The 25877-nt window shown below is 36.2% G+C and overlaps 1 protein-coding gene across 1 annotated transcript in view; it reads right to left on the bottom strand.

The window, feature by feature from the left end:
* LOC121381684 (probable C-mannosyltransferase DPY19L1) overlaps positions 1 to 25877 on the bottom strand; it is a 53404-nt gene that overhangs the window by 8100 nt on the left and 19427 nt on the right. The window contains exons 7-21 of the mRNA XM_041511027.1: positions 21052 to 21109; positions 18830 to 18921; positions 18217 to 18289; positions 17030 to 17134; positions 16128 to 16214; positions 15621 to 15677; positions 12839 to 12919; positions 10586 to 10687; positions 8795 to 8866; positions 7572 to 7642; positions 6885 to 6912; positions 6407 to 6526; positions 5148 to 5322; positions 3570 to 3669; positions 2813 to 2938 (exon numbers count right to left, since the gene is read on the bottom strand). Of these exons, the coding sequence (XP_041366961.1) occupies positions 2813 to 2938; positions 3570 to 3669; positions 5148 to 5322; positions 6407 to 6526; positions 6885 to 6912; positions 7572 to 7642; positions 8795 to 8866; positions 10586 to 10687; positions 12839 to 12919; positions 15621 to 15677; positions 16128 to 16214; positions 17030 to 17134; positions 18217 to 18289; positions 18830 to 18921; positions 21052 to 21109 (1347 nt within the window). The remainder of the gene's footprint in view (positions 1 to 2812; positions 2939 to 3569; positions 3670 to 5147; positions 5323 to 6406; positions 6527 to 6884; positions 6913 to 7571; positions 7643 to 8794; positions 8867 to 10585; positions 10688 to 12838; positions 12920 to 15620; positions 15678 to 16127; positions 16215 to 17029; positions 17135 to 18216; positions 18290 to 18829; positions 18922 to 21051; positions 21110 to 25877) is intronic.

The following is a 25877-nucleotide window of genomic DNA, read 5'->3' as shown; positions in this document are numbered from 1 at the left end:
AATATGCCCTCTGGTGAGCTGGTGGTTACGTAATACCTAATGTGTCACGACAGGAATTAGTCTTTGAACTGAAGAAACAAAACATACCTGATTTTTGCGGATGCATCGCAATGTTCTGTAATAATATCCATCCCAGTAACACAGCAACGTGTATATGTGGTTTATTTTTCAATACAAAATAAACCACCATTGTCAAAGTGTTGAAATAACTGCATTAAATTTTGTATATAAATTAACCCACGTATTGAAATAATAGTCGGAGTGTTTTCTTGGTTAATTGGACTTTTCTTTCCGTGGCCTGTACCTGTGGTTCTTGATTGGCAGGTGTATATTTAGACGGTCTCCAGACACTGTGTCTAGACACACTAAAAAGATGTGCCTCTTTTATTAAGATCACAGGGTATTGTGTGATAACCTCAAATAGTAATGAACTTTACCAGCCGTCCTGCTTTATTACTGCAAGTAATTCTGTAAAATCCTTGATTAAGTAGACTTTTCCATCTAAAATCACAAAACTGACCAATTACGTAGTCTAATAATGCCGACCTCACTAAAAAAGAAAAGTATCACTTGGGTATCATGAGTGGTCGTTTTTGCTTGAACGTATCCTACCAAAAGGCCTAATAATATGCATTTTTTCTTTGGATTTTTTTAAAAGAAAACATTCTATAACTCCATTTTGTTATATTGATGCAAATTGAAATATATTTAGTTAAATAGTTTATTATACTATCAAGTCATTTATGTTGTTTTACAAGTCAGTTTGATGAAAGCGAAGCGCCTTGTCGTAAATTAGAGCATTTGTTTACACTGTGCATATTAGAGAAGTTGGACGGAGCTGACGTCACTTCGCCCCAAGCTATACCACCGGACGTCACAAAAACGAAACAAAACGGCTGCGTTAGCAGGAATAATCATGATTTTTTATTCATTCTAAAATTACGCGTTTTTCATTTGTTAAAGTGTCAGTATGTGTTGGTGATCCGGGTATGCATCTTTCCAACAAATAAGGCTCTTGTTGGAGTTTAGTCTACCTTTAATCACCAATAAAACGATCGCACAAAACTTTGTCTCTTATAGGTCATTTTGTATAAATTCACTAATATTTTAAGCTCGCTAACATTTCCTGATTTATAATATTTGATCTAATTACAACTCTGTATTGTATTTCTGTCTTAACAGTAACACCACATTTCTTGCTTGAAATAACTGGGGTGTTTTTCATCTAAAGTCTGTCCCATCCTCTTACAAAAATGTTTTTTGTATATAATATCAGTTTGGTTTGACATAAGAAAAAACCCAAAAATGTTTTGGAAATAAACATTTCTAAATACTATTTTTGTGTGCAATTTAAAAAACAATGGGTTCAAAAATAAATAACTTGTAGTAAATTCCATAGTATGAAAAAAGGCGTTCCCTGTGGGAAGGACTATAGTTTCTTGCTTAAAATAATTGCGGGTTTCTCATCTAGTTAGGTGAAATTTATTTCTGAGTGTATACTAGTATCTTCTACCAGCATTCTAGAAAATAAAAATATTAATTTTTATCTTGAGGGGAGTAAATATTTATTTTTGTGTTCATTTGGAGTGTTCTCATCTGTGACATATCCTGACAATTTGCGATGTAATTCTAAAGATAATTATAAAAACCTTGGATCATCAAAATTCCTGCAAGAGTCAGTCACATCAAGACCCTGTCTTGAACTTCTATAGAACACTAGGACAGCTAAGAATAAGTTGGATGTACATAGATGTACACATCAACCAGGTGTCAATTCTGGGCACTAAAATAAACTTAAATGTTTTTGTTTTTTAATGACACCACTAGAGCACATTGATTTATTAATCAGCAGCTAATGGATGTCAAACATTTGGTAATTTTGACATATAGTCTTAAGAGAAGAAACCCTCTACATTTTTCCATTAGTGGCAGAGATCTTTTATATGTACCATCCCACAGATAGGATAGCACATACCACAGCCTTTGATATACCAGTCGTGGTGCAAGAAAGAAAGAAAGAAATGTTTTATTTAACGACGCACTCAACACATTTTGTTTACGGTTATATGGCGTCAAACATATGGTTAAGGACCACACAGATTTTGAGATGAAACCCGCTGTCGCCACTACATGGGCTACTCTTCCGATTAGCAGCAAGGGATCTTTTATTTGCGCTTCCCACAGGCAGGATAGCACAAACCATGGCCTTTGTTGAACCAGTTATGGATCACTGGTCGGTGCAAGTGGTTTACACCTACCCATTGAGCCTTGCGGAGCACTCACTCAGGGTTTGGAGTCGGTATCTGGTTAAAAAATCCCATGCCTCGACTGGGATCTGAACCCATTACCTACCAGCCTGTAGACCGATGGCCTGCCACGACGCCACCGAGGCCGGTCAGTCGTGGTGCAATGCCTGGAATGAGAATCCAGGGGGTGGTGTCGAGGGGACCCTTACCATGTCCAGTACACACACACACCCTTCATAAACCCCTGGATCACCACCTGTCGATGGCTGGCAATCCGAACTGGTTATGTCCTAAGTCATGATCTTCAGATAAACAAGTTTTAACGTTTTTTTAAAATTCAGAATCTGGCGAAATGAGGAATTTGCAGATTATATAGCTTTGCATCAATTCTATAGCTCTAGAAAATATGTGTTTTTTAGTAAATTCAGAATTAAAAGATACTGTGTGTGAAAAACATTTAGGTGTAAAAAAAAGTTTTAAAAGTTTGTTCTCTAATTTCCACACATATACATTTATTATCAAGAATTATCAGCACTTTTCAAAATATATGAATAACAACAACTTACTTGCCACCTGAGAGACACCACGAGTATTCAAGAATCAAATAATCCATCTTAAGATCTCTGAAATTCTGCTGCACTTCTTCAATGGGTTTTCGACTGAATACGCTGTAGACTTTCATTGTTCTTGCTCTAAATAAACACAAATGTGAGCCATCATATGGTCCATATATAAAATATTCTAGCTGCTATGTAACATCAATGCATACGAGAAAATGGGTCCCCATTATTTGTTAAATTCAAACGTTAGTGTTAAGAGTTAGGGTCAATTTTAGACTTAAAGAGTAAATATTCTTAACCAGGCTGACATACAGATCGTTTTCCTATCAGTTCAAAGCTCCTTATAAATATTTGGAGAGAATGATGAACACAGTATTTTTGTCTTGCCATTTTCTTTGAAAAGATATGCACGAGTGAGGAGGGGTGTTTATGCATAAGAATGCATAAGAATGAATGAATGAATGAATGAATTTTGTTTTCCCATTTTCTTTGAAAAGATATGCGTAAGTGAGGAGGGGTGTTGATACATAAGAATGAATGAATGAATGAATGAATGAACCAACGAATAAACTAACCACCCAATCAATAATTGTTTAATGACACCTCAGTACAAAAATACACATCAGCTATTGTGTGACAAACAAAAGTACATGTATATTGAATATGATTATTTACATTAAAAGTTAAAATTATACAATAATGTAAAAATGCAGAATCAATATCAATACAACAAAACTGTGTGATGTATTAGAACTATCAGTACCTGAGACCAGCATCTTCATAGTGTGGGTGATTGACAATTGGACGTTGTGTACAAAGCTTTATAGTAGCCATTATAGGCATTGGTCCACCAAACACTGCATCTGAAATACAGAAACAAAACATGCAAAAATCTATTCAGCAATTAAAAAAGTTTGTTTAGTTTAATGAAACCGCTAGAGCACATTGATTTATTAATCAAACATAGTAGCAAGGGATCTTGTATATTCACCATCCCATAGACAGGATAGCACATACAACAGCCTTTGTTATACCAGTCGTGGTGCACTGGCTGGAACGAGAAATAGCCCAATGGTCTCACCAACGGAGATCGATCTCAAACCGACCGCGCATTAAGTGAGCACTTTACCACTGGGCTACATCCTGCCCTCAGCAATTAAAGTGACAATTAATCCCTAACTCTATTGGTTTGTTTTAGAAATTTACCTGCCATGAGCAAATTTTACTCCTCATAGGAGCCAGTACTGGAATGCAAATCCAGCACCTGTCATTCTTAGAACAGATAGCCTAACCAATACATCACCAAGGCCGGTCCTGCCCAGATGTAATGCAATACCAGAGTTAAAAGTAGTTTAACAAGCATTCTGAGAGTATTGCAGGTCCTTTACCGGCCAGAACACATTTAAAAAATCTCCTACATTCAAGGGCCATAACTCTGTGAGAAAATGGGTAAATCGCCATGAAAGTTAAACTTGATCTGTAACAGTACGTGATAAAACTATAAAAAAAAATTCATCTCAATATTTTCAGGCATTCTAAAAAAAGTCAGGAAAACTAATTTTCATATCTCCTGAGTTCAAGGGTCATTAACTCCGTGAAAATTGGGGAAATTGCTATGAAAAGTCAAACTCGATCTATAACAAAAAGCTATACACAAAATGTTAGCTCAATATATTAAGGCATTGTTAAAAAAAAAAGTCTGGAAAATTATATGTGGGACAGACAGAAGGACAGAGATAAAATCTATAGTACCCCCTGGTTGGATCAGTAGGAGACTTTTGAACTAGAAAATATTTCTGGCACTTGTCTTTTTGTAGATGGTTTTTGACACTTGTATCAAGAAAATCAATCCATGGAGCTCACTCCAAGATTGATTTTCTTGAGACTCGTGTCAGAAAAACCAACTACGAAAGGACAAATGCCAGAAACTATTATTCTGACAAGACTGATGGTTGGATGGAGGACAACTATGTTAGGAGATGTAAATGCATTAATGGATGTTCAACGACACTCCTGCAGGTAAAACACATCAGCTATTGCGTGTAAAACAGTGATAAGTATATGCACATCAATGATCAATTTAAACTCAAAGTTAAGACAGTGAACAAAGAGGAAACCCACTACATTTTTCCATTAGTAGCAAGGGATCTTTTATATGCACCATCCCATAGACAGGATAACACATACCAGTCATGATGCACAGGATGGAGCGAGAAATAGCCCAAGGGGCCCACTGATGGGGATTGATCCTAGACCCACCGTGCACCAAACGAAAGCTTTACCATTGGGCTACGTTCCACCCCCTCTATGTGCTTGTATATGTATATAAATGACAGCTTACTTCTATCAGTCTTGGTATTAACCCATTCAATCAGTTCCTCCATGGGTACATTGCTGAACTCTCCCTTAATGCTCCACTGCTGCTGAAGATTTCCAAATCCTTTAACACTCATACCAGCCAACAAGAGAGCCAGCAAGGCAAAATGGATGTCCTTCCTTTTAATGAAACTGAAAATCTGCAAGTCAAGAAAAGATTACTTAGAGACCCCGGCACTTTGTTTAATCGGCAGCTAGCTGGAAAGAAAAGGAAGGAAGGAAATGTTTTATTTAACGACGCACACTCAACAATTTTTTTTTACAATTATATGGCATCGGACATATGGTTAAGGACCACATAGATATTGAGAGAGGAAACCTGCTGTTGCCAATTCATGGGCTACTCTTTTCGATTAGCAGCAAGGGATCTGTTATATGCACCATCCCACAGACAGGATAGTACATACCACAGTCTTTGTTTCACCAGGAACGAGAAATAGCCCAATGGGCCCACCGACGGGAATCAATCCTAGATCAATTGTGTATCAGGCGAGTGCTGTACCACTGAGCTACGCCCCGCCCCCAGAAAGAAAAGGAAGGGAATATTTGTTTAACCACACCTCAGCACATTTTACACAATGCTTATATTTTTTGGTGTACAAGACAGGAATGAGATCAAATAAAAGCTGAAATGATCTTTAAAAAGCTTAGGACTTTATACCTTAATTTAATAAAGGTAATTTTTCAGCATTTTGGATTTTGTGAACATTATCTTATGCAAAAAACTAAAGAAGCTAAAATAAGTTAACAAGAATTCTGAGGAAGTAAATGTCTAACCTAGCACAACAAAAAATTGGTGCACTATGATGAACATCCCTAGGTGCAACTATAACCAAGTTTTATTGAAAAATTGATCTAAACATGAAACTTTAATGTGTTGTCAGAAAGGTTTACCTGTATCTCGCCTTTTACTTCATAAAGGCGAGAGAAAACCCCTGAAAAATCACATTAACTCTATTAACATATTTAACAACCATTGCCATGAAATATATTACTCATAGTGAATAGCAGCAAAGGATATTTTATTTGCACTTTCCCACATACCACAGCCTATGCTATACCAGATACCATTGGTTGGAACAAAAAAAAACCCGACAGATTCATTGTGGGCGATCAGTCCTATGACCCATCACACATCAGCAGGCTTTGAATTTGGAGATTTTCTTGTAGGATTTTGTTGAAATAGTAAAATGAGTCATTTTAATTTCTAGAAAACAAGGCTACCTGTCCTGATGCTAACACAGACGTCATCAAACACAGATGTGGAGTCCAGAACAGCTTCAGTCTCATTATCATGAATGCCATCATGGCAAATGCGATATGTTGCAACAAGTGATAGACAAGCTGAAAAAAAAAAAAATTGTTTATTAAATTAAATGACAAGACATTAATTACTCAATCCATCCACTCAAAAACCACAATCCTAAAATATCCATTCACCCTTTTACTCATACACAAACTGTAGTCCATTCCATTCATCCCTCTTTATTTAAATTTACATCTACAAATTCAGTCTCTGCAAACTTAGAATTGTAATAACCTGAAACAGTTAGCGTAATCAATTTTGGTTTGCATAACAGTACTATTTTTTTTTAAATTGCAAAACAAACTGAAAAGATGCATTGCTTTCAGTAAACTTTACAGGAAGGGTAAATTTGCATAACAAGCAATGATTCTTAAACATGAAATGAAATCAAATTACCTCAGCATGTGGCTTCCCTTTTGGTTTTCTGAAAAGAAAAACAAATAATAATAGGTTATTCAAAATATATATATAACCCAGAACCTGAACTTGGCAAATTACTACATCCACGTAACAGACTGTAACAATGTCACCGATATCGACTTCACTGAGATCGTATAGAGCAAAATACATGCAGTTTTTTACTGTTTGCCATTTTGTTTTTTTGTGTAATGTGACACAATTAATCTGATGTCATGTCAAGTGCTTTATACCTGAGCACATGTCATGACATTGTTAGATTACATCATATCGATCCACCCTTCTTGAACAGTATTCCATAAACAAGCAAAATGTCAGATGGCAGAAAACTGCATGTATTTTACCCTATGTGATCTCAACAAAGTCGATATCGATGATATCGTTAGTCTCGTATGCGGAATCTTTGTCACTGTAATGGGGTTTTTTCACGATTTGTGTGTGGACAAAACTTTGGGGAAATCTAACGGTAATTAATGGTACAAGAGTAATTTATCATAGTTGTTAACAATTTGTTTCAGATTTTAAGTTTGAATAACTGACCCCTGGTGTTTAACCATGCACACATGTGGTACTGTCTTAACTGCATGTAAAAGATAAACATAATGAACACCTTTAAGAAATTTAGCTCTATGGGTGATTTGGTGGGGTTTTGTGCTTTTAACTCACATTTCATCACCTGAACTTGCACCATTTGATGTAGGAGGATATCTCCAATTGGAATATTCTTTGTTTATGAGCTGAAAATAAAGTAAATACATTTGATCAATTCATCTACATTAAAGGTATATAGAAAATGGATAGCTAATATATAGAGGTTATTACCAGTGTTTTTCGGTATCGTCAATATCATATATTAGGAATAAAAATTGTATTATGCGAGCCTTTGGCGAGAATAATACATTATTTTTATTCCTAATAATTGATACTGACGATACCAAAATACACGAGGGTAATAATCTCTTTATCATATAAGCTCAAGCTTAATACTTGTTTTTGTAAACTGTACAGGCAACTTTAATTCCAGTCTGCCTTTACTAGATATTCAAATGACGTAAGAATAAGTGGCGCAGTGTATTTTTGAATGGAAATGACAGCAAACTTGAATGACATCATTTTGGATGTCCTTACATCAAAATAAATTTATGCCTAACGTTTTTTGTTTTCTAAACGCTGGACAGCTTTCAGTGTCAAATTGCCATTGAAATGTTTTTATTTGATGATTATGAATGCATACGTCAATCATGGAGTGTCACCTAAATACGTTTGCTTAAATGTCAATAAACCTAGTGCCAAGTCCTCGACTAATTTACATCTAATTTGCAAAGTTATCAAATTCTTAAAGTATGTGATCACTGAAAATGTAAGGTATTATATGATAAAACGTAATATTAATTCCTAAATATTTGGTCTTACATAATTCTCTAAAAGTGGAAATATTTATCTAATAGATCATTTTCTAAATTTGAAGAGAAATCACATTATCAAGGGAGAAATGTTTTTCACCTTTTTAAAGTGTATGACTATTTCTATCATTAATGGATAGAAATATTTGATCCAATATGATATCATCATGATTGATCATTCAGTATTAAATACATACAAGTAATAATAAAATTCCAACTAGACTTACTATTGACAACTTAACCATCTTGAGGCGTATAACATTGGGATCAAATTTGAAAAGTTGGATAGACTTTACATGGCAATTCCAAGTTCTAGATTGTAAGGGGGGTGGGGTGGGGCGTAATATTGCAACAAATTTTTCATGAAAAATTATATTCTATTTTTAGTCATGTAATATCAATTTTATAAATCTAAGCATTTATGTGAGAACAGTATTTAACAGAATGGAATTATTATGAAATAAATTTAATTTAAATCATACTCACAAACACAAGTACAGAAAGCATGGCAACTACTGCAGACGGCAACAGTAGAGTATACAGCAATCTCCAAAATGTCTGAAAGTAAATTTCAACAATGATCATTTTATTTATTTTAAATCATCTCAGCAGCATGAAGAACATTCAGATCAAACCAAAGCATTTCAAAGTGTTACATCAAGAAAACATGGAACTAAAATTGGATATTTTTTTGTGATTACTGTCAAAAGTTTTTGAATAAGATTATCTATCCAACCGTTTTTCTATGAAGATTTAAATATGTGTCAAACAGTTCACTAATGTATCTAGCTTTTTTAGTGAATTTATTTTTGTACAACACTCTTAAATTGTATAAAATCGCATAGCAAAATGAAGTTATTGTGTATTGAAGTTGTGACAATTATACATCAATAAATTTACAAATATAAATTCTTATACTGTAAACAGAACATATATAATTCCAAATACACAGGCCTTTCTTTCATCCTTGCCATAATCTGTGTTTTGTAATAATGTCCCTTTTTGCAAACTGATGTAATTTGTTGCTCTTTTTTTTCTCCAAAGTATAAATATCAATTTTAATTAGATATTGTTCATCCCTTGCCAAAAGGCATGGATGACCCATTGTCTGGCACATTAAATTCATTGTTTGGTTAAAGTTACCAGTGAAAATAATAATAATAAAAATGATAATAATACTACTACTATTAATAATAAAATCTTTATTTATAGACGGTAGCTCAATTAGTTCTATAGTCTGTCCCATCATTCTATAAAAATGCTTTTTGTAAATAATTTCAGTTTGGTTTGACATAAGAAGAAAAGTCAGTGTTTAGAAATAACTAAAAAAAATTTTTTTTAAATGTGTGTACAATTTAGAAATCAATCAGCTCAGAACTTATAGGAAATTTCATAGTATGAAAAAATGAGTTCCCTGTGAGATGGACTATAGACTATTCTCCCCTGAGGCCTTCTTACTAATTATAACAATAATAATAATAATCATATAATTATTTAAAAAAACACAAAAAAAACCCACCCTAATAAAACCATACATATATACTTATTGCAAGATAAGAGTCAAATTAGGACTAGCTAGATGTTCAAGAGAATGAAATGAGCAGTGTGAAGGGAAAGAGAGAGAACGCGAGATCATAAAACAGACAAGGTGTGAGTGACCTTGTGCTCTTGTAGCATTTAAATATTACAATACTAAAGAAAATGCCACTGAACACCAGAGCGATGTAAAAATCACATCAAATGAACCAAGCACTTGGCCTGGCTATAGTAACATTAATTTTTTATAAAAGATGTCATCCAGAAACAAGCACTCTGAGAGTACTGCTAAAACAAAACATGTCCCCTGCAAGACCCAACACATTTTTTAACTCCTAAGACTAAATCGTAAGGAAAGTCAAACTTGATCTGCAACAGTGCACAATAAAGCTATACACATATTTCAGCTCAATATATTGAAACATTGCAAAAAAAAAGTCTGAAAAATAAATGTTTATACCTTGTAAGTTCAAGGGCCATAACTCTGTCAAAAACTTATAAATTGCCATGAAAGTCTAACTTTATCTTAACAGTATATGATAAAGCTATGTAAAAAATTTCAGCTTAATATCTTGAGACTTTGTGAAAAAAAGTTTGGAAAACTACATGTGTGACGGATGGATGGACCGACAGACAGACAGACAACTCTTAGGTTAGACTGGTAGGGGACTAATAATCTAATAAATAATGTAACAGCAGGAAGTCTGTAATTGTAACTTGGAAACATTTTACATAACTTACATCTTGCTCTATGAAGTCAAATTCTTTAGCACATGTATAAAGCATTGTGTGAAAATTCTTGAAATCGGAAAATTTGCTTTTAAATATTTCACCTATATGAGCCTGAAACATGAAAAAAGAAAGATAAAAAACATTAACTATATATTATGTATTTTAAATATCATTACTGACAACAGTTTAATAATAATAATAATGAAAAAATCTTTATTTATTAAATTATTAATAGTTATAAAACAAACAAATTGGTGTAGTTTTGAAAAGACTGTAGTAGCTAATACAAATTAGCTAAGAAACAAGGTATTTATCCCATAATGATGTGTAACTTCTCTCATGAGTTGTATATATTTAATAATTAAACATATACGCAGGTGTTAGCTATGTCCCAACTTATAAAATTTGTTACATGTTTAAATTAATGGCCAAGTCTGGCACTTTAACAAATTTGCCAACTGCATAAAAAAAAAAAAAAAACATTAATTGGCAAATTGTAAATTTGCAAGGTAACTTTATATATACTCTTCCAAAAAAGAAACGCAAAAGGGTACAAATGGGTTATAACTCCGATTTTATGTTTCCTACCGGTTCATGCTTTGTGAATATAAGGTCATTGCATGTCCCAAACACATTCCCACGGTTACATTCGATAAAACGCAGCTACTGTACAATAAAGTTCCAAAATGTGAATATTCGCAAAAACGCAGCCACGTGCAAACCATGTCACCACTGCACGTGCGTTGTCTGCACGTGCAACATGAACACCGACAGTATAAAAGTGCAGGGTGTTCGCTTGCCTGGCCTCTGTATCTGGCCGACAGTTGACAATCCAGGACATGCCACGTCTCAGTGAACCGCAGAGAAACAATGCCATCGGCCGACTAGACGCAGGCGAATCCAGAACGGCCGTTGCCAGGGCATTCCATGTGTCCCCAAGCACCATCTCCAGACTGTGGGACCGTTACCAGCAACATCGATCAACACGTGACCTCCCTAGATCCGGTCGACCACGGGTCACTACCCCCGGGCAGGACCGCTACATCCGGGTACGCCACCTTCGGGAACGATTGACTACTGCCACCTCCACAGCAGCAGCAATACCAGGTTTACGCAGGATATCCGACCAGACCGTACGGAACCGCCTACGTGAGGTAGGAATTCGTGCCAGACGTCCAGTTCGAGGTGTCATCTTAACACCACAACACCGTCGACTCCGACTGCAGTGGTGCCAGATTCATCGACAATGGCCTCAACTGCGATGGAGACAGGTGTGGTTCAGTGACGAGTCCCGATTTCTGCTCCGACGTCATGATGGAAGATGTCGCGTGTATAGGCGTCGTGGTGAACGTTATGCGGAAAACTGCGTGCAGGAAGTGGACAGATTCGGCGGGGGTAGTGTCATGGTGTGGGCAGCCATCTCACACACTAGCAGAACTGACCTGGTCCACGTGCAGGGCAACCTGAATGCACAGGGCTACATTGACCAGATCCTCCGGCCACACATCGTTCCAGTTATGGCCAACGCCAACGCAGTGTTCCAACATGACAACGCCAGGCCTCACACAGCACGTCTCACAACGGCTTTCCTACAGAACAACAACATTAATGTCCTTCCTTGGCCATCGATATCACCGGATTTGAACCCAATTGAGCATCTATGGGACGAGTTGGACCGACGCCTCCGACAGCGACAACCACAGCCCCAGACCCTGCCCGAGCTGGCAGCAGCCTTGCAGGCCGAGTGGGCCACCATCCCCCGGGACGTCATCCGTACTCTGGTTGCTTCAATGGGCAGGCGGTGCCAGGCAGTTGTCAACACACGCGGAGGCCACACCCGGTATTGACCCCAGATGACCTTGACCTTGGTGGTGTGTCCTATCACTTACTCACAATGGACTAGAGTGAATTGTGAACAATCCTGCAACATTTGGTAATTATCGGACTCACCATTCAATAATTAAATCAATTCTCCAAATGTTACGACAATGTGGTTTTGCGTTTCTTCTTTTGAAGAGTATATATAACAGTAAAGATTGATATTTTGTTGAAAAATAACCATGTTTTTTTGCCTTTTTTTTATTTAATAGATAACTGAGTGAAAAGTTTTGCTCATTCAGAGCTAGTCGTGCACAGTTAAATGCATGAAAAATAAACTTGCAGTGATCAACTTTAATAAATTCAGCCCTCAAGTCTTTCAAGTTTGTCTTGAAAAATGCTCAGTTTGTGACTTTGCACTCCCCGACTCCATATCATACTTACATCATCAGCAGTGGAAAACAGTCTTGAGATAACGATTTTAAAACCAACTGTTCCAACAGCTAACAAAAGTCCTTGAACACTCTGAAAATAATATTTTTTTAAGCATTCAAGTTCAAAGCAAACAAAAAATATTAACACATGACTGTCCTGCATAACAGAAATAAAGGGTTATTCAATGATCTGGACTTACTCTCAGTACTTTACTTAAAGGGCAGGACAAAGCACTCGCTAGATTAGCCTAAAATTGATCCCCGTCGTTGGGTCCATTGGGCTATTACTCGTTCTAGCCAGTGCACCAGAATTGGTATATTAAAGGGTGTGGTATGTGCTATCCTATCTGTGGGATGGCGCATATAAAAGATCCCTTGCTACTAATGGAAAAATGTAGTGGGTTTCCTCTCTAAGACTATTTGTCAAAATTACCATTTAGTTGATATCCAATAGCTGATGGTAGTACTAAACCAAATAACTTCTGGCTGGGTCAAAGTTAGAGGTGCACCAAACTTTTGATAGAGAAGTGAACACTACAAGTCCTGTGATTGGTGATAAATGTCAGTGTGTTGGTTGTAAAAAAAAAGTTTCATCTGGGCAAAAAATATATGCAATTTTATTTCATCTGGTACCACTGCATCAAGTAGCCTTGTGCTTGAAACATGTATGGGGTACCTGTAAAAAAAACACTCAAATTTTGTATGAACTAGGGTAGTCATAGATGCTACCTGTTATCTCAGAAATTAGCAGCTTGACCCCCAATTTTTTCTGATTCTTTAAGGGTGAGGGGTGGTAGTATTTATATCCATGGCATTTATGTCAATTGATACGCTGCAGGTAGGAGTTTTAGCCACATATGTTACTACTGTCATCTATGGGATTTGATTTGGTAGTATACACCCTGATGATTAATAAATCAATGTGTTCTAGTGGTATTATTAAACAAAACAAACTGAAATTACTCTCAATATGAAAGTTGGATTAAAGAAAACAGAAAATTATGTACAAGTGAAATAAATTAATATTAAAGGAATTAGTGCATAATAAACACATACAAAATTAATAAAAATGCCAACTGTTTTGTTTTTGTCACTTATTCTAGAACAGGTTTTGTGAGAAAGTAAAACAAAGTACATGTACCATGAAGAGTTACTTCCCTTCTGGTTCTGTCGATCTAAATGCACTATGAATAAGATTTAAAGTTATTAAAGTTTACGTTAAATCTCTATTGAATGATATATTTAGTAATATTTAATATACAAATGAGTCTTATTTAATGAGGAAAGTAAACAGTTAAAAATATATAAAATTTTAAATTATTTTCTCCAAAACAATTTGAAAAATATGTATTTACTTTCCTTTTGACTCTTGAATCTTTTATTATTTGTTTAAATATTTTAAAAAAACCTATAACTGATATTGTTGAAATGATAACTTGTATATCCAATTTGCTGGCATCCTGACAAACTGGATGTAACATATGCGAGAAAAGTTTAGATTTAAACGGAAATACAAGATTGTGCTGACATGCCGAGACATTCGGCATAGCAGATGTCATTTTGAAAGTCGCAGGAATGGTTTAAAGTAAAACCAGCATGGCGGGGTGCCAACCTGATCATGCTATTGGAAAACACTGATAAAAAATCAAATTATTGCAGAAATAAAGAAAATGTTTTTTATTAATGATGCACTCAACACATTTTATTTACGGTTATATGGCGTCGGACATATGGTTAAGGACCACACAGATACTGAGAGAGGAAACCTGCTGTCACCACTTAATGGGCTACACTTTTCGATTAGCAGCATGGGATCTTTCATATGCACCATCCCATAGACAGGATAGCACATATCACGGCCTTTGATATACCAGTCATGGTGCACTGGCTGGAGTGAAAAATAGCCCAATGGGCCCACCGACAGGGATCAATCCCAGACTGACTGCGCATCGAGCGAACGCTTTACTACTGGGCTACGTTCCGCCCCCACAAACTATAGCAGACTACTGCTATCAGCTGCGAATGTAATGTGACATAATCAGGTTGATACCGAAGTCTAACATTAGTCATTAACAATCTGGTACTATTAACCAGTCAGGAACACGCTTTCAAACATATTTTGGCAGGTTATCAATATGTACAAACCCCCCCCCCCCCCCCTGCTCAAGGTGAAAAAAAATTCATCTCCCAATTTTTAATGTAATTTCTTTCCAAAAAAATGTGGTCAGAAAGCAGCTCGGCTAGCCAGCAGAAAACATCTCAGAACAGCCCTAGAAGGGGTAAATTTTTCAACATTTTCGGGGGGAGGGCCCCCAGACCCCCCGCCACAGGCTTCGCGCTTGCGGTGCTTGCGGGCTTCACCAAACACCACGACCCCCACCCCCCGCAAAATTTCCTGCGCACGCCCCTGCTTCTATTTCGTATGATGTTTATGTCCTGAGTGAAATAATTTTCAGTTGTAACGAGCTTTAGCATGTGACAATGAAAATTATTTCACAAGAGACATAAACATGATACGAAATGGTAGCAAGTTTAATACCCTATATAATACCCATAATCAATCTTAATTTGGCTGACGTTACTTAAGATTGTAGTGTGCCATATTGTAATAATATTATATACATCATTGTAAAATACCTTCTAATAAGTTTCGCTGACTTTAGAAATCTGTTAATATATAATAAAGCAAATTGAACAAAAAGGTGTATGATCTCCAAAACCCTTTAGGTGAGACAACAGACATCCTTCCTCTAAGAAACTACATTCTAAGATTATAAATAACAAAAATATACCCAAATGACGATTCTAAATTTCAACTTTTCAATGAAGTTTTCTAAGGAAACGATGGCCTGAAATAAAACAGATGTATGATATAATAAAATTTTAAAGGGTTAACATGGTAAAGAACTTTTGTTATTTCCATGCTTGCATCAAGTAACGACATTTCTTACATATTCTCAAATGTGTTTCAACAGTATAATACCAAAAAAATTTCATTTAATTTTTGCAGCCGAAATACATTTTTGTATTTTCAGTTATCATGTGTATTAGCATAAAATTAGGTTTCAAAAATATTAGTTAGGTAGTTAACCTAAAAAAGGCAGTATCGAATAAATATGCAGTACATTTTAACAGCATTAAAAACGTCTCTGTGACTAAGCACTAACAATCCACTGTTCTGGACTGACAGCTAAGCTAACTTCAAACTTCATTTGATATAAACACAAAAATTAATTTAAAAACATAAATAAATGAATTGATTTATAAATTAATGCTGAGTGGGGACCATATCAACTTACCCACAGTGTCATGATGCAAGATGCAAAGAAAGAAGTTAACAACATTTCATTTCTAAACAGCAGTATATAGCTAATAACCAGTCCCATCTGAAAAGAAAGAGAGATTCACATTACCGTCACCATTTATTTAAGTCCAGGGCGATACTATGTTTTAAAATATGACCTTCTTAAACAATGTAATTAATCTTTAATGTAATCTATAAAAAATCCTCCACATTGGAAGTAACTTACATTTATTACAGTCAGTGGAATTCTCAACGTTGCTGGTTTATTTTGAAAAATCTACAAGACATTCTTTTTCTTATAATATGGAATGAAATTATGTTGATATCAATATTACTATTAATATTAGTATATCACAATAAGTAAATGTGATTAATATAATTATGTTAGGTGTTTTCATAGTGGCCTTGTTATAGGTCAATGACTGTTGTATTGGCCCAGGGCTGTCTATATTGACTCTGGCAATGCAGATTTCTAGTGCAGTTGCCTTGGAAATGACCAAAAATAATGAAAGAATCAAGTAAACAGTGTTTCCAAGATGACCCAACAGAACAACATACCAGAAGTAAACTACACAGAACAAAGCAGATTGTCATTTTGACCTGCTAGGACATGTATGATACAATAACCATAAAATGTTATGTTTTTTGTTAAATACAATTTATATCCAATCCTACAGTCTGCTATTTCTGATCACATTAGTCACGTAGTAAATGTGATATCAATGCAGACTCAATTCATTCAAATCTAAATCATAGTAGACAAAAAGCAATATATATATCCTCTTTATGATTCAATGAACAATAAAATATCAAAAGTATGAAAGAGGAACCGGCAAATACCTGCAATCTGTATATTTTTTAAATTAAATCTTTCATTAAGCATATAAATATACTTACGGTTTGCCCTAAAAGAATAACCTTGAACTTCTGGGCATCGATGTACTGCAAGACATATGTGCCGAACACAGCCACTGCCTGGGTGAGCAAAGCAAACTGAGCAAACTGTAATGACAAAAATAGAATTTGGGAGTCTGTTACATTTATGATATATAAATATGGGATCCTTACTAATGCTTACAACTGGCCTGGGTGGTGTCATGGTTAAGCCATTGGACATAAGGCTGATAGGTACTGTGTTTGCAGCCTGGTACTGGCTCCAACCCAGAGTGAGTTTTAATGACTCAATAAGACCACTACACGCTATTCTCTCTCACTAACAGGACAGTGTGCTTGAACCTTAATTGGATATAAGCATGAAAATAAATTGAAATAAATGAATGAATGCTTACAACAGTATCAACATGAACTAGATTCCTGTTAAGCAATAAGCATTATGTAGCCCAGTGGTTCCATCTCCCATCCAGAGAGAGTTCTAACGACTTAATGGAAAGTTAAAGTTTGTCTGGTTTAACAACACCACCTAGAGCACATTGATTTATTAATCATCGGCTGTTGGATGTCAAACATTTGGTAATTTTGACATATAGTCTTAGAGAGGAAACCTGCTACATTTTTCCATTAGTAGCAAGGTATTTTTTATATGCACCATCCCACAGACAGGAGAGTACATACCACGGCCTTTGAAATACCAGTCGTAGCGCACTGGTTGGAATGAGAAATAGCCCAATAGGGATTGACCATCTGCACATCAATCAAGCTCTTTACCACTGGGCTCCATTCCACCCCCTCCCTTTGATTAAGTCAGTAAGCTTAAGGTTGGTAGGTAGTGGGTTCACACCTCAGTACCATCTCCCATCCAGAGTGAGTTTTAAAAAACAGAAACCTGCTGCCACAACAGAGATGATTATTTTCAGTTAGCAGCTTTTATATACATATTTTTCATAGACAGCAGTATAAATTTGATGTATTAAAACAGTGATACATATACATACTGCTGTCTATGAAAAATATGTATATAAAAGCTGCTGTTTTAATACATCAAATTTTTGAACACTTTAGCCAATGAGCTGAATTTAATATGCCTAAGATGGATATGATTTAAAATTAAATCACAAAATGATTTATTTTTATTTATTTATTTTACTGAAATTAAGTTTAAATAACTATTTTATGTAAAGACCTACCTGCCAAGGCAACATGAAACAAACGGTGACTGAAGATATGAGTAAGCTGTGTCGGAAACCCGGATCTTTGATCCTGCAAATCAATATATTAAGAAAATAATCGGGGTTTTATTCAATGTTTGCAGGAGATATAAATGTGTAAAAATTTGACATAAGTATCTCAAAATGAAAAAATAAAATAAAAATAAAATATGAAGATGGAGTGTGACAGTTTATTTATAGATGTGTTAGGGATAGGGCAGAGGTGTATTTATATTTATAAATGAAATTGTAAAAGGACTTTATTATACTGTAGATGTTGACATATTTGTAATATACTAATATACTCAAACAAAATGAATTGGTGAACGACACCACTAGAGCACATTGATATATTAATCATCAGCTAATGGATGTCAAACATTTGGTAATTTTGACATATAGTTTTAGAGAGGAAACCTGTAATATTTTTTCATTAATAGCAAGGGATCTTTTATTTGCACCATCCCACAGACAGGATAGCACATACCACAGCCTTTGATATACCAGTCATAATGCACTGACAGGAACGAGAAATTTATAATCAGAAAATAAATAAATTCCATGAGATAAAGAATGGTATCTTAGTACAAACCTTAATACATGGGTTACTAAAAACATCTGTATAACATGGAATGGGTACGAGAAACTCTCTCTCAGAGGAGGCGTCCACTGCACTCTCGTTGCCTGGTAACAAAAAAGTAAAAACAAATTGTTCAGCTTATTATAATATAATTTATAGGATATAACAATAAAATTACCATGTATTAATTATTTCTTTTCAAGATATTTTGAATTCTGATTCATGTTTTTAACTGGGAAAGAAGTTTTGATTATCAGCACTTCACTTGGTGGCCATTTGGAAAGGAATCAAACAGTTATCTAAATCACCTCAGGACATTTTAACCTTTGGCCATTTGGTGTCTAACATATAGTTATTTCGAATCTTGGTCGAGGCACAGAGAAACCACTCAGGGCTAGCTCTGTCACCATTTGCGAATTTTACACACAATAGGCAAATATTATTTTTAATTGGGTCAAATAATTTTATGTAATGATTGATTATTTTGTTAGAAAATAATGGTAGGCTGTCCTGCTGCTGCTAATATAGGCTAAAACTATGCAAAAAGCAGCTATGGATCTTTTATATGCACTTTCCCATAAACAGAACAATACATACCACAAACATTAGTGTATTAGTGAAGAGGAATTGCTCATCAAAATCAATCAATCTTGCGACCCATTGCACCTGAACCAAGTGTTCTACTACCAAGCCACATTCCAAGCCCTCCCCTCCCACCAGCACCCGCCAAACCTAAGACTGATGTTCTTTTATTCATTATAAATGTGTATTAAGTTTTACAAAGCTAGCATTTATCAGAGTTCGACAAATCCGCTAGCCCGACGCCCGTGGCTAGTGGTTATTAAGTTCGGGCTAGTGAGAAACGCAAAACCACTAGCCCCTGCGGGCTAGTGGTTTCCCCCCTCCTCTCGTCATCGCTTGATCGTGTTTTTTTTTCTTTCTTTCTTTTTCTCTCAGCTGAAATTTCGTTTAATAAATTTGATTGTGACGTTTGTCATCGAATAATATCAACAACGCAATCAGTATATAATAATAATCCACTTGAGCTAGGTCTGCAAACTGCAGTAACATGCTATCTCTACATCGTCACAGTTACAGCATGCATTGTTTACCTTTCCCTTTCAAGTTTCTGGCACAGGAAATAAATTCTAATGACATGCATGTTTTGATTGGTTAGACACGTCACGTGGTAGTTAATCTCGCACATATGTTTTAGGCTAAGAACTTGGAAATCACCAATCGCGACGACAGGTTAATCTCAATCAAGTAAACCCCAGCCATGCTTTGAATTTCAGTGTTTGTTTTATTTACCTATTGTTTTCTAATTTAACACTTCGCTAACATGTGGTTATCGGCAATCAGGGAAACAATTTACTTTAATGGTAACCGCATATGCAATGACTCGGCTTGGCCTATTACGTGTAGTGGTTTGGATAATACGTCACAGCTGCTGATACAAGATAATACCTTTTTTGTTCATCAATTAACAACGGATTAGATGTCGCCGTTATATTCTTTTGATATCGGTCTGACACGGAATAATGCCCTGTGTTTGGCATCACCGTTCCTGGCGACATAAATAGTAGGCCCTAAATATATAACCAACTACCAAATGAAAAAAAATGATTTATATTCTATGAAACAGTATTAAAAGATTAAACTTGACAAACAAGCATTATGAGAGTACTGCTAAAGCAATATGTGTCCTATACGGGACCCCAACAGATTTTCATATATTCTATGTTCAAGGGCCATAACACTGTCAAAACTGGGTAAATAATCATGAAAACTTGATCTGTAACAGTAAATAATAAAGTTATACACAAAATTTCAGCTCTATATCTTGAGCCACTGCAAAAATAAATAAATCTGATACACAAATATTTGTTTCTCTTAAGTTCAAGGGCCATAATTCTGTCAAAAATGGGTAACTTGCCATGAAAGTCAAACTTGATCTACAACAAATAAAGCTATACACAAAATTCCACTTCAATATTTTGACGCATTGTGAAAAAAGAGGTTCGGAAAAATGTATTTGGGACAGACAGACAGACAGACAGACAGACAGACAATGATGAAACCTAGTGCCCTCCAGTTGGACCAGTAGGTGTCTAATAATATTGACCTTAAAGTTGACATTGTTGCCATGATCAGAAAAGTAAATTGTAAAAATCCTGAGGCTACACAAACTTTAAATCAAACAACATGCCTTCAAACACCAACTGCATGCTTACCTCCCCATGGTTGTAGAAGAAACAGGACACTGTCAACAGTCCACCAAACAAGCTGCCACTAAGGAAGAGAAAAATGTATAATGGTCAGTCTATTAATTTTGGGCGTGTTCGAAACCCTAGTGGTATATGAGCACGTTAAACTAGTTATCTATCTATATCTATCTATTAATTTTGTGTTTTAATTCAATCTGCTTATAATAAGAAATATAGTTGGTTAATCAAAACCATTTGTAATATTAAAACCAGCATTAATGGGTCTGAAATTCTTGGAAATCCCCATGAAACTAATAATATTTACATTGTTGAGACATTGGTGCTTTTGTTGGTTTTGTAAATAAACATCACATTTGAAAGTTTTCTGAAGCAAAATGTGTGTTCCTTTAAAATTGACAAACATGTAAATGCCATTTATAAGGGAAGCTGTCAGGAATGCTGAAGTAAATAACAGCATCTGCCAAATCACATCAGCACCAGTTGTCACAATAAGTGTTCAGATCAAGTACAATCAGTAAAAATAGTTGACATTGTTGTTAAAACACAAAAACACAAGAGTATCAGTGAGGTACATGATACGCCAATTGGCAGTTAGATCAAAACAAATAAATAAATTATTATTTAATGACGAAAGATGAACACATTTTTAATTAGGGTTAAATGGCATCGGATATATTGTTAAGGACCACAGATATAATTAGAGAGAAAACACATTGCTGCCACTCCATGGGCTACACTTTTGGATTAGCAGCAAAGGATCTTTTATATACAATATTCCACAGACAGGATAGTACATATCATAGCTTTTGTTACACCAAATGTGGACCACTGGCTGGAACGAGAAATAGCCCAATGGGCCCACCAACAGGATCGATCCCAGACCGACCACACATCAGGTGAGCACTTTACCACTGGGCTATGTCCTGCTCCTGGAGTGTGATAGAGAAGGGCACACATTAATGAATGTGTTACAGGTATGACTGGATTATAATTATGTACAATTTGTGCAATAGGATTGGGAAATTTGTGCAGTGAGATAGGGAAATTTGCGCAATGGGATGGGGAAATTTGTGCAGTGAGATAGGGAAGTTTGTGCAATGGGATGGAGAAATTTGTGCAGTGAGATAGGGAAATTTGTGCAGTGAGATGGGGAAATTTGTGCAGTGAAATAGGGAAGTTTGTGCAATGGGATGGGGAAATTTGTGCAGTGAGATAGGGAAATTAGTGCAATGGGATGCCATATAGGAAAGTAAAAGATCTTAGCTTCTTCAAAAGCTGAACCAGATTTTACTATGCTGTTCAGAATGTAGACAAATTATGTGATTTATGTATTATAGCACGTTAGTTACCTGGAACAATGAACATTAGTTATGAGTGTATTATCTAGAACAATTATCAACCTTGTAATGGTGTGCAACAGACTGTAATCGTAAGTTAAAGTTTGTTTTATCACACCACTAGACAACATGGATTAATTAATCATCGGCTATTGGATGTCAAACATTTGGCAATTCTGACTTGTAGTCATCAGAATATATAATAATAATAATAGATTTTTATTTCAGATCAGAGATCCATAGAACATATATAAACATCACATACAAAACTGATTACATAATATACAGCAGCTTGTGCCAGCGATTTACACATACAGATTTGACGTACACAGTTGTACACCGCAGGTGGGCAAGTAGGTCGTTTGAAGTTGTTTCGATTCTGCTCTTCAGCGAATATGCTGTTGAGCGAAGTAAAGCGCCAAAGCTTTTTACTCGATGTCTGACAAACATCTTGCTGGCACTGTATGGTCGTCGTTGTCCGATCATCCATCGGTATGCATTATTATAACATATGTTAAGATCTTTCATGGTATCCTGCTTAAATTTCACCCATAATGCACCCGCGTACAAATTACTACAATAAATCACAAATAATTGTGTTTTAACAGATTCTGAACATTTTGCAAATCGCCGCAACAACATGTTTGCACGTACACAAAGGGCTCTATACTGTCGTTTAATGTCTTTATCGTCTTTCATGTTTTTGCATATGATATGACCTAGATCAGAGAAAACCCCAGGGCTTCTAGATTATGGTAGCCCCACTCACATGGCTAGTCATATTCAATTTTGGCCCAGTAAATAACTATTTCCATGCCCGACGGCTAGTGAAAACAAGTTGTCAAATGCAAATTTAAGTCTATTTTGTAAATATGAATATGCTGCCTACACCCCTGCCCCAGATATTGGTGTTTTTAATATCTTTAGGTAACATATCCAATTACTATTATTAGTAAAATAGTATTAAGTAAAGTAAAAGTAAAGTTTGTTTTATTTAACAACGCCACTAGAGCACATTGATTTTTTTATCTTATCATCGGCTATTGGACGTCAAACATATGGTCATTCTGACAGGTTTTTTTTTAGAGGAAACCCACTGTTGCCACATAGGCTACTCTTTTATGACAGGCAGCAAAGGATCTTTTATTTGCGCTTCCCACAGACAGGATAGCACAAACCATGGCCTTTGTTGAACCAGTTATGGATCACTGGTCGGTGCAAGTGGTTTACACCTACCTATTGAGCCTTGCGGTTAAGTAAAGTAGGGCTAGTGAATTTTTAATCATGGCTAGTAAATTTTTAAAATCACTGATCCCATGGCTAGTGGATTTTGTAAACATGCTAGAAGCCCTGAAACCCACAACATTTTTACAGGGGATCTTTTATATTCATTTTCCCACAGACAGGAAAGCACATACCAAAGCCTTTGACCAGTTACGGTGCACTGGTTGGAATGAAAAAAAAAACCCAATCAGATGAAAGGATTCACCAAGGTGTTTCGATCCTGCGACGCAAGCACCTCAGGCAAGCACTCATCGCTAGTTGTACTTGCATGCAAAGTTTCAAACTGACAAGGAAGGTAGGGCCAGACAAGATTCCATTTAATGTGCTGTAATCCATGAAAAGTCAGTATCTTTATAAAAACAAATTTTATAAAGCAGATTTGAAACATGAAACATCAGAGTAATGACCAGGATTTTGCTAAAATTGCATTTTAAAAAAAAAAAAAAAAAAAAAAAAAAAAAATATATATATATATATATATATATATATATATATTATTAACATAAAACTATTATTTTTTTAAACACTTCTATTGAAATTTAATGAAAATAACTTCTGGTCATTGCTGAAACTAAAAACAAAAAAATGTTATTGCAATTTGCCGCCCTCCTTTCACATCACAAACCGGAACTGCCCGTGACCGACAACATATCCGATTCAACTTACAGTACATAGAAGATGAGTAGGCTTGTATTTCGTATCAACTTTTTTGTACTAAATATTGAGAGGCAAAATAAGCAGTATGTCTTTCCACAAAGTCGACCAACACACAACGATATATGGTAACCAAGTTTTCCCTTCTTTTTTTTTTTTTTTTTTTTTTTAGGGTGTGGTGCCGCGCGGCTGCCATCCTTTAATTTTCCTCGAGAACACTGTACATATATATTGTCATCAATAAACATGTCTATAAATGTCAATAAAATCTGGAGAAAACTTGGAGTGTTTTCTCTTTTATAGATCACCTGTCCTCAAAACTAGTGCATATTCCCTATGGTTAGTAGACTGGTCCGAACATCCCAACAGCCAATGGGATGGCCTGAATTCTTCTACTGCACACCCCTTCCTGTTCCAGTCACGTGACTAACTTCCTGGGTAGGCGTAGCCACCAGGGATGCAGGTGTTAGGTAACCTCCCATGCCATTATTGTGTACGTATACTTAAACAATATGGTGGGTGCATCCATCAGAACATTGAACTAACAAGACCCGGATTTTTTCTTACTAGTAAAACAGAGAAAAGTTAGTTGAATTAGCTGGAAACACTTTGTTAGTGTATACTTCTTCTTTAAACCCTCAGAGATAATGACCATGTGTGTAGTTGAAACAAGCCTGGATTTGGAAGGTGCTGTCTCAATGTGGGATGAAGCAGGAGGTGATCCCAATCTGATAGCGGTCAAGGATCTGCTGCCGCAAGATGGATGAGGTCTGGATACCAGATTCTGCCTGGCCACATCGGAGCAATGAAGAGTAACCGGCAATGGAACTCCTGAAATCGCTGGATACTCTTGGAAGGAATATCGGTGATGGAAACGCGTAAGCGTCCAAACCATCCCAGCTGATGGCCAATGCGTCGAGATCTAGTGCGTCTGAATTCGGAACCGGTGACACGTACAATCTCAGCTGATGATTGAAGCGTGTCGCAAAAAGATCGACGTTTGGTGTCCACAGCCTGTGACACACCCACCGGAACGCTTCTGGGTTGAGCATCCACATGATGCTTTGTCGAGTGGGCGGACGTGACATCGTGTCGGCCAGAACATTCAACATCCTGGAATGTGACATGCTCTGAGTTGCAGCGGGATCGCAACTGTCAGCTCAAACAGGTAATAAGTGAGATCGAGCAGAATGAGTTCCGCCCTGACGAATGAAGTAAGCCACTGCTGTCACGTTGTCGGTTGCTACCATTAGAGATGCATGGATCAAATGCTGATGCCAATGACGTATCGCACTGAACACTGCCAGAAGCTCTAACACGCTGATGTGGAAACTTGCTTCGACGGAAGACCACAGCCCAGATGTTATCTGACTGTTGAGATATACTCCCCAACCTTCAAGAGAGGCGTCCACGAACAGATGATCTGTCACTTGGAATGGCCAATAGGAGATTCCGTCTAAGATGCTTGATGGAATCTGCCACCACTGGAGACTGAGCTGAAGGTTGTCGGGAAGGCTGATCATCAGATTGGGGTTGTCCAACGTGAAAATGGATTCA

The sequence above is a fragment of the Gigantopelta aegis genome, chromosome 9 (assembly GCF_016097555.1).
Source record: "Gigantopelta aegis isolate Gae_Host chromosome 9, Gae_host_genome, whole genome shotgun sequence".
In the NCBI taxonomy this organism is placed as follows: Eukaryota; Metazoa; Mollusca; class Gastropoda; order Neomphalida; family Peltospiridae; genus Gigantopelta; species Gigantopelta aegis.
This window is presented reverse-complemented; position numbering and strand designations above follow the sequence as displayed.